The sequence below is a fragment of the Mustelus asterias genome, chromosome 8 (assembly GCF_964213995.1).
Source record: "Mustelus asterias chromosome 8, sMusAst1.hap1.1, whole genome shotgun sequence".
Taxonomy (NCBI): domain Eukaryota; kingdom Metazoa; phylum Chordata; class Chondrichthyes; order Carcharhiniformes; family Triakidae; genus Mustelus; species Mustelus asterias.
Genome location: NC_135808.1, coordinates 12098508 through 12108597, shown reverse-complemented (window position 1 = coordinate 12108597; position 10090 = coordinate 12098508). Strand labels below are relative to the sequence as shown.

General features: G+C 49.6%; 1 protein-coding gene across 1 annotated transcript; it reads right to left on the bottom strand.

Moving 5' to 3' along the window:
* Positions 1 to 706: 706 nt before the first annotated feature.
* Positions 707 to 7354, bottom strand: LOC144496847 (zinc-binding protein A33-like). Its single transcript, XM_078217413.1, has 6 exons — positions 6908 to 7354; positions 6396 to 6491; positions 4705 to 4938; positions 3466 to 3488; positions 3263 to 3381; positions 707 to 2274 (listed from the first exon to the last, which is right to left on the bottom strand). Exons 1-6 carry the CDS (start codon positions 7301 to 7303, stop codon positions 1742 to 1744), a joined length of 1401 nt encoding a protein of 466 aa, XP_078073539.1. The 5' UTR covers positions 7304 to 7354; the 3' UTR covers positions 707 to 1741.
* Between the last annotated feature and the right edge of the window lie 2736 nt (positions 7355 to 10090).

Below are 10090 nucleotides of genomic sequence, written 5' to 3'. Positions count from 1 at the left end.
CATATCCCTCCATTCCTTGCATATTTATGTGCTTATCTAAAAGCCCCTTAAGTGCCCTGTTGTATCTTCCTGCACCACCACCACCCCTGGCAGCGCGTTCCAGACACCTACCACTCTCTGCGTAAAGAAAATTGCCCCTCACATCTCCCCTGAACCTTCCCCCCCTCTCACCTTAAGTTCATGCCCCCTCGTATTAGACATTTCAACTCAGAAATGTTTCTGATTCTCAACCCGATCTCTGCCTCTCGTAATTTTATAGACTTCTATCAGGTCTCCCCTCAGCCTCTGCCGCTCCAGAGAAAACAATCCGAGTTCGTCCAGCCTCTCCTTACAGCTTCTTCCCTCTAATCCAGGCAGCATCCTGGGAATTTCTACAGAAACTGCGGGGTATGTTTGGTAGTTCCTATATGTAACTGTCTTAGATCATTATAGTCCTGTTTGTGTCTATGTGTCTTTTCTTTATTGGAATAATCTTTAGTAAGTGTTATACTACAACTGGTCTGGTTACTTTCTCACTGGGTCTCCATAAGACCATAAGACCATAAGACATAGGAGCGGAAGTAAGGCCATTCGGCCCATCGAGTCCACTCCACCATTCAATCACACGAGGTTCCTCACACCGTTCTCATCAACAAGATTATACACAACCGTAAACCGTGTTCCAGATTGGCACACTCTCGCAGTTAACATCAGCCAGGTCCATGATAACAGTTTAGAAATAAAATATTTATTCAAGGGCGCAAACAAAATAAAGATTCACAATGAATTGTTTGAGAGTAGGGCACAGTTTCCACAATTCAGAAAATTATGCTTCATTCTATTCTTGTTCAGTGCTTCTGGGTCCCTTTAGATTGGGATAGGGACAGTGAGATGGTGAGAGAATCTGAGTTAAAATGACAGAATAACACAAAGGGACTTGGGAGTCCTTGTTCAAGATTCTCTTAAGGTTAGCATGCAGGTTCAGTCGACAGGTAGGAAGGCAAATGCAATGTTAGCATTCATGTCGAGAGGGCTAGAATACAAGAGCAGGGATGTACTTCTGAGGCTGGATAAGGCTCTGGTCAGACCCCATTTGGAATATTGTGAGCAGTTTTGGTTCTCGTATCTAAGGAAGGATGTGCTGACCTTGGAAAGGGTCCAGAGGAGGTTCACAAGAATGACCCCTGGAATGAAGAGCTTGTCATATGAAGAATGGTTGAGGACTCTGGGTCTGTACTCATTGGAGTTTCGAAGGATGAGTGGGAATCTTATTGAAACTTCAGAATACTGCGAGGCCTGGATAGAGTGGACATGGAGGATGTTTCCGCCAGTAGGAAAAACTAGAGCCAGAGGGCACAACCTCAGACTAAAGGGACGATCCTTTAAAACTGAGATGAGGAGGAATTTCTTCAGCCAGAGAGTGGTGAATCTGTGGAACTCTTTGCTGCAGAAGGCTGTGGAGGCCAGGTCACAGAGATAGATAGGTTCTTGATGAATAAGGGGATCAGGGGTTATCGGGAAAAGGCAGGAGAATGGGGATGAGAAAAATATCAGCCATGATTGAATGGCGGAGCAGACTCGGTGGGCCAAGTGGTCTAATTCTGCTCTGATGCCTCATGGTCTTGTGGTCTAATAAACTGCTAATTCAAACACACTCACCCCCTGACAGCACACAGCAGAGAATCAGGGCAATGTGAGCAGTTTGCACGGTGAATCAGCCTTCTCCCCAAAGCCCTGACCTCAGAAAGTGCGTTCCACTATGTTAACACGTGACCAGTGTGAGTGGCTCAGTGTTGTTACCAGATTTATTATTACAAGGATTAAAGATGGGGTAGAGTTTCTCGGTGAATGTGTCAGTGAATGTGTACAGGTGAGACATGTCCTCAGCATCGCAAAATGACACCTGTCCCCCCTCATAATCCAGGGAAATTCCTAACTTCTGGGGTTTCACTTTCAGCTGGGAGATTACATCCGGGATTTTCTCTGATTTGCAGTCACGAAGCCGGGCGATGACCCAGAATCCATTCTCAGTTGAAGCAATGATCTTTCCTTTCCTGTTGACAGACTCTCTGCAGACACCCACTACCCAGTCAGTCTTGTTTCCAAGCCCCACCTCCCAGTAATGTCTCCCTGATGTGAAACTCTGGCAGCTCAAGACATAATATCCATTATCAAATCTTTTTGGGTCATCAGGAAGATGTTTATTCTCATTTCCGAACCTCACATGACTCAGATCCTGGGAAATGATGAGTCGGTTGTTTGCTGTATCTGGATCCAGGGTTAGAGATGCTGGAACTGGGAGGGAACATAAATGGGAAGCTGTTACTATAAGAAAAGCAGAGTGAATCACGAGACGTGTACAAACAGCATTGGATTCTGACCCAGAATTGTTTGCTGTTGTTTATCATTCTGCACCAGTTCTGGGCACCACACTTCAGGGAGGATGTGAAGGTATTAGAGAGAGTGCAGAAAAGATTCACCAGAATGGTTCCTGGGATAGGAACTTCAGGTATGTAGATAGATCGGTGAAACTGGGGTGGTTCTACTCAGAGAGGAGACGACTGAGAGGAGATTAGACAGAGATGTTCAACATCATGAGGGGTCTGGACTGAGTAGATCGGGAGAAACTGTTCCCATTGGTGGAAGGATGGAGAACCAGAGGAGACAGAATTATAAGTGATTGACAAAGGAAGCCACAGTAACGCGAGGAAAAACCTTTTCACACAGCCAGTGTTTAGGATGTGGAACGCACTGTGGTGGAATCAGATTCAACCACAGCTTTCGAAGAGAATGGGATCATTATCTGAAGAGGAACTAGGTGCAGAGCGAGATCTTCTTGAAACATGTGAGATTCTGAGGGGGTCCCTTTGACAGGGTAGATGCTGGGAGGGTGTTTCATCTCCTGGGGAAATCTAGATCGAGGCAGCAAAGCTTCAATAAAAGGGTGATATAAGATGGTGATGAGGAGGAATTTCTCCTCTGAGAGGGTCATGAGTCTTTGGAATTCTCTTCCACAGAGAGAGCAGTGGAGGCTGCCTCATTGACTACAAGGCGGAGTTGGATAGATTTTTGATCAACAAGGGGGTTAAGGGTTATGTGGGGTGGGGAGTGAAGTAGAGTGAAGGCCACAAGCAGATCAGTCATAATCTTATCCAAAAACAGAGCAGGTTCACTGGGCTGGATCACTGCTGCTCTTCTTTCTTATGGTCATTCCACCAGTGTGTCAAAGCCCATTAGTCACGTGGATAACAGTACGGAGATGGCAATATACAGAGAATGATACCTGGTGAAATCACTGCTCTCATTTCCCTCCACACATTGATGTATTTGAATGGTCCACCATCGATACCCACAGGTAACTGAGTGGAGACAGTTCCAGCCTCGTGAAACTCCATCTGACTCCTGTAAAAACAGGTCCACAAATCAGTCCGTGTGAGAGAGACAGCAGCGATCACATCGCAAAACTGTTCCTTTACATCTGCTTACCTCTTCACAAGGTCTTGTATATCCTGAGGGGACAGAAACAGAATGGATATTATTGAGTCTGATTAGAACAAGGGGTCACAGGTATAGGTTGAGAGGCGGTAGATTTAAAACTGAGATGAGGAGGAACGACTTCTCGCCGAGGGGGGTAAATCTGTGGAACTCGCTGCCCCGCGACGTGGTGGAGTCAGAATCATTAAATAGTTTCAAGAAGGAGATGGATATATTTCTGATAAAAAAAACAGGTTAAAGGGATATGGGGAACAGGTGGGGAGGTGGATTTGGGACCAGGGAGAGATCAGCCATGATCTGATTGAATGGCGGAGCAGGATCGAAGGGCTGAATTGCCGACTCCTGCTCCTAATTCCTCTGTTCCTGAGCTCAGATTAAAGATCTGTTGCTGTAAATCTCAGGGAGAAATTATGAGGGGGGAACAGAATGGAGACACCGAGGAATCATTGAGAAAATAACTTTTCCATTTTCCTTTCATTCCCACTCTGAGCTCATTATCTCCATGTGACCCATCTCTTGTGTCCCTCTATCCTATTCCCAAATATTCCTGATCACCCAACCACCCCTCCCGGTGCCCATGTCCAGCTGGATGTTCTGTCCTCAGCAGCTTACATTCTTATCTATCTGATCGTAGCCCCCATCACCCCGGTGCTTGGTGACCTCCACTGGCTCCCAGCTCAACAACGTATTCATTGAAAACATTCTCAACCTTGTTTTCAAATTCCTCCCTGGCCTCACTCCTCTCTGTCTCTGTGATCTCCTCCAGCTCCACAAAGCTCGGAGACATCTGCACTCCTCTAATTTGTGTCTTCTCTGAATCCTCGATTTCAATCCCAACCCCATTGCTGGCTGTGTCTTCAGTTGAATCAAGCGTTTGCAGGGTCAGGAACAGCAGAACCCGCAGCACAATAAAGATCTACCTTCTACACTTCAACAATGCCCCTTAACCCCATCCTCAGAACAGCCCCATCTGCCCCAGTGTAAATCCCTCCAGCTCCCAGCCCAGTTCTCTCTGAATCCAAGCATCACTCAGTGCTGTGGTTACACTGTGTATAGGAATCACACTGAGATTACCTCACCCCATCTCCCACTGCACCCTCACTGACAGCAGCAAGAGATAATCATCCAACCAATCAGACTGAGGCCAAACCCAGGCCCAGAGGTTAAAGGTCAGTATGTCAGCCCTCAGTCCCGCAATGTTCTCCTGGACAAGGCAAAGAGGTTTTGTACCTTGAGGAACTCTGGAGCCTCTTGTATCTCCAGCCTGGATTGAAGATCTCTTATTGCTCCTTCAACAGAAGACATTTCATCCAAGGTTTTCTTTAAATTGTTCTCCATTTCCTCAAATATTTTATTGCTTTTTCGCTCCAACTCTGTTTTCATCAGCTCTTCCTTCTCAAACAGGAACTTGTGCATCTTTTCAAATTCACTGCGGATTTCATTTCTCAGTCTCTCAACTTCAGTCTGGAACAGATTTAATACAGAACGGAATAAACAATGTCTGTAATCCCAGTGTCCCTGGTCTCTGTCCATTCACTGCACGATCAGCTGTTTGATGGAATATTCGGCGTGTGGGAGTGAGTTACAGCTGAACACAGTAAAATTATACCAATGGTTTATGATAAAATATAAGAGAGCAAGGAGTGAGTTACTGAGAGAAAACTAATCGAGAGGTTCAAATTTATACATGGATCAATGTTTACCTGGGAGTTAATTACAGACTGGAATCTAATCAAGGGTTCAAATGGTTAGATATAGAAAAATGAATAACTGGGAGTCACTGACAGACTGGAATCTAATCGAGGGGTTCAGATGGTTTATATATAGAATAATGGATACCTGGGAGTGAGTTACAGACTGGAATCTAATCGAGGGGTTCAGATGGTTTATATATAGAATAATGGATACCTGGGAGTGAGTTACAGACTGGAATCTAATCGAGGGGTTCAGATGGTTTATATATAGAATAATGGATACCTGGGAGTGAGTTCCAGACTGGAATCTAATCGAGGGGTTCAGATGGTTTATATATAGAATAATGGATGCCTGGGAGTGAGTTACAGCCTGGAATCTAATCGAGAGGTTCAGATAGTTTGACATATAAAAGAATGGATACCTGGGAATGAGTTACAGACTGGAATCAAATCAAGCGGTTATAATGGTTTATATATAGAATAATGCATACCTGGGAGAGAGAAATAGGCTGGAATCTAATTGAGGGGTTCAGATGATTTATATGTAGAATAATGGATACCTGGGAGTGAGTTACACACTGGAATCTAATCAAGAGGTTCAGATGGTTTATATCTGGAATAATGGCATGGGGTCTGTGTTACAGACTGGAATCTAATCGAGGGGTTCAGATGGTTTATATATAGAATAATGGATACCTGGGAATGAGTTACAGACTGGATTCTAACCAAGAGGTTATGATGGATCATACATAGAATAATGCATACCTGGGAGTGGGTTACAGACTGGAATCCAGTCGAGGGGTTCAGATGGTTTATATATCGAAAATGAATCCCTGGGAGTGAGTTATAGACTGGAATCGAATCGAGGGGTTCAGATGGTTTATATACAGAATAATGGATACCTGAGAGTGAGTTACAGACGGGAATCTAATTGAGAGGTTCAGATGGTTTATATGTCGAATAATGGATATCAGGGAGTGAGTTACTGACGAGATTTATTTTGTCAATCGTTGAAATTGGGTGCAGCGGTAAAATTAGACCTTTATACATTGTTACCATATTTTGCAATTTACAGACGCTCCCTTATATTCCAGCTGCAATGTGATTTGGACCCCAGCATTTTATTCAGTAAAACTCTCTCTCTCTCTCTCACTGTGTGAGAAGCTCACTCACTCTCAATGACAAACACAGGGAACATTACACAAAGCCTAAAGGACACTCTCCTACCTTCATCTGTGAAATGCCATCCTCTCCTTCTCTTTTCCTGTGAAGACTGAGGTCCATTTGCTTCTGCAGAGTCTCCAACGATGTTTCTAACTTGTTCTGGCAGACAGAAAGGACACAAAGAGGGTTGTGAAAGGGAACACCCGCTAACGGCACCTTCTGGAGGAGTTTGCTGTTTTTAAATCCACTCACACTGGTGAAGGAGGGAAGGAGATATTCCCAGGATTGGTCACTCTCAATGTTTGGAATGAAAGGATGAAGAAATTTAGGAGGAACTTTGTGTTAATTCCGCCTGTTGCAATTATCCTCCTCCAGGTCCATTCCCCTCCTCCCCTCAACCCTCTCCTCCCCTCAACCTTCCCCTCCCCTCAACCCTCTCCACCTCCTTCTCCCCATCCCTCCCCCACTCCCTGCAGCACTCCCCTCCCTCATCCAACAAGCCCCCCTCTCACTCTGTTACTTACCCCCCTGTCCCTCTTCCCTCCCTGTCTGTGTCAGTGGCAGTGATCCAGTACCTTGTATATCTGGGCTGCCTCCTTTATTGGGATCACACTGTGCATCTTGTGAGCACTGGACATGCCACACACCAGACAGATGGCTCTCTCTTCATCTTCACAGAACAGTTTCAGCTTCTCCTCGTGTTCCTGACAGTAAAACTCCTCCCCTGGCTGTGTCACCTTCAGCACTCTGAGCTTCTCCACGATGTTAGCCAGGGTGCGAGCGGGCCTGATGTTCCTCTGGGTGAAGACCTGTCGACACTGGGGACAGGAAACATCTCCCCGGACCTTCTCCCAACTCTGGGAGATGCAGCTCCTGCAGAAGTGATGTTCACATTCCAGAGACACGGGCTGGGTGAATATCTCCAGGCAGATGGGACAGGTTAGTTCCTGGGTGAGATCCGGAGATGCCATCCCAGTGCTCAGAGTCTCTCTCTGTCTCTCTTCCCTGTTCCACCTCTTTCACTTTCAATTCTTGTTCCGAGCTGCACTTCCTGGATCTGACTTCACGTGATCAGAGACACTCTCAGTGCCAGGAATTCTGTAATCCAATCAAACTGAGCCCCGTTATTGTGTCTGGAGCCTTTTTCACTTTATAAAGTCAGTTTTAGAACATTCTCCCTTTCCCCTCGACAAACACACTCCTTAAAACCCCCTCTCCCCCCTCAATCCCAACACTTGTGAGGAACTCAGCAATTTCTCAGTTAAGATTGAGACCATTCTTTCAGCTGTCTCTGCTCCTGACCTCCTGCCCCCTCCCACAGCCCCCTGACCCAATCCCCCCTCCCCCAGCCCGGTGACCCAATCCCCCCTCCCCCAGCCCACTGACCCAATCCCCCCTCCCCCAGCCCCCTGACCCAATCCCCCCTCCCCCTGACCCGATCCCCCCTCCCCCAGCCCACTGACCCGATCCCCCCTCCCCCAGCCCACTGACCCGATCCCCCCTCCCCCAGCCCACTGACCCGATCCCCCCTCCCCCAGCCCACTGACCCGATCCCCCCTCCCCCAGCCCACTGACCCGATCCCCCCTCCCCCAGCCCACTGACCCGAACCCCCTCCCCCAGCCCCCTGACCCGATCCCCCCTCCCCCAGCCCCCTGACCCGATCCCCCCCTCCCCCAGCCCCCTGACCCGATCCCCCCTCCCCCAGCCCCCTGACCCGATCCCCCCTCCCCCAGCCCACTGACCCGATCCCCCCTCCCCCAGCCCACTGACCCGATCCCCCCTCCCCCAGCCCATTGACCCGATCCCCCCTCCCCCAGCCCACTGACCCGATCCCCCCTCCCCCAGCCCCCTGACCCGATCCCCCCACCCCCAGCCCACTGACCCGATTCCCCCTCCCCCGGCCCCCTCACCCGATCCCACCTCCCCCGGCCCCCTGACCCGATCCCCCCTCCCCCGGCCCCCTGACCCGATCCCCCCTCCCCCGGCCCACTGACCCGATCCCCCCTCCCCCGGCCCACTGACCCGATCCCCCCTCCCCCGGCCCACTGACCCGATCCCCCCTCCCCCGGCCCCCTGACCCGATCCCCCCTCCCCCGGCCCCCTGACCCGATCCCCCCTCCCCCGGCCCCCTGACCCGATCCCCCCTCCCCCGGCCCCCTGACCCAATCCCCCCTCCCCCGGCCCACTGACCCAATCCCCCCTCCCCCGGCCCACTGACCCAATCCCCCCTCCCCCAGCCCACTGACCCAATCCCCCCTCCCCCACCCCCTGACCCAATCCCCCCCCCCCAGCCCACTGACCCAATCCCCCCTCCCCCAGCCCACTGACCCAATCCCTCCTCCCCCAGCCCACTGACCCAATCCCTCCTCCCCCCAGCGCACTGACCCAATCCCCCCAGACCACTGACCCAATACCCGCCTCCCCCAGCCCACTGACCCAATCCACCCTCCCCCAGCCCACTGACCCAATCCCCCCTCCCCCAGCCCCCTGACCCAATCCCCCCTCCCCCAGCCCACTGACCCAATCCCCCCTCCCCCAGCCCACTGACCCAATCCCCCCTCCCCCAGCCCCCTGACCCAATCCCCCCTCCCCCAGCCCACTGATCAAATACTGCCCCTCCACCCCCACATCTTTCTCTGGTTTCTCTCCTCTTTCTCATCCCCAAAACCTTTTCAATTCCATCTCATCTCTGAGACCCTCCCTATCCTCACTCCACGCCCGTCACAATCTGACCATAAGACATAGGAGCAGAATTAGGCCACTCGGCCCATCGAGTCTGCTCCGCCATTCAATCATGTCTGATACTTTTCTCATCCCCATTCTCCTGCCTTTTCCCCATAATCCCTGATCCCCTTATTAATCAACAACTTGTCTACCTCTGTCTTAAAGACACTCAATGACCTGGCCTCCACAGCCTTCTGCGGCAAAGAGTTCCACAGATTCACCACCCTCTGGCTGAAGAAATTCCTCCTCATCTCTGCTTTAAAGGATCGTCCCTTTAGCCTGAGGTTCTGCTCTCTGTTCTAGTTTTTCCTACTGGTGGAAACATCTTTTCCACGTCCACTCTATCCAGGCCTCGCAACATCCTGTAAGTTTCAATAAGATCCCCCCTCATCCTTCTAAACTCCAATGAGTACAGAGCCCTCAACCGTTCCTCATACGACAAGCTCTTCATTCCAGGGATCATTCTTGTGAACCTCCTCTGGACCCTTTCCAAGACCAGCACATCCTTCCTTAGGTATGGGGCCCAAAAATGCTCACAATACTCCAAATGGGGTCTGATCAGAGCCTTATGCAGCCTCAGAAGTCCATCCCTGCTCTTGTATTCTAGCCCTCTCGACATGAATGCTGGCATTGCATTTGCTTTCCAAACTGCCGACTGAACCTGCACGTTAACCTTAAGAGAATCTTGAACAAGGACTCCCAAGTCCCTTTGTGTTTCTGATTTCCGAAGCATTTTCCCATTTAGAAAATAGTCTGTGCCTCCATTCCTCCTTCCAAGGTGTGTAACCTCACACTTTTCCACATTGTATTCCATCTGCCACTTCTTTGCCCACTCTCCGAACCTGTCCAAGTCCTTCTACAGCCTCCCTGCTTCCTCAATACGACCTGTCCCTCTGCATATCTTTGTATCATCTGCAAACTTAGCAACAGTGCCTTCAATTCCTTCCTCCAAATTGTTCCTGTATATTGTGAAAAGATGGAGTCCCAGCTCTGACCCCTGAGGCACACCACTAGTCACCGGCTGCCATCCTGA

What these genes read in the sequence shown, in the direction of transcription:
- LOC144496847 (XM_078217413.1), bottom strand. Translation starts at nt 7,303, where the DNA reads ATGGCATCTCCGGATCTCACCCAGGAACTAACCTGTCCCATCTGCCTG. An exon ending in AGGCTCCAGAGTTCCTCAAG is followed by an intron (nt 3,489 to 4,704) that starts GTACAAAACCTC and finishes CTGTCCCCTCAG; the next exon opens with GATATACAAGACCTTGTGAA. An exon ending in ATACAAGACCTTGTGAAGAG is followed by an intron (nt 3,382 to 3,465) that starts GTAAGCAGATGT and finishes CTGTTTTTACAG; the next exon opens with GAGTCAGATGGAGTTTCACG.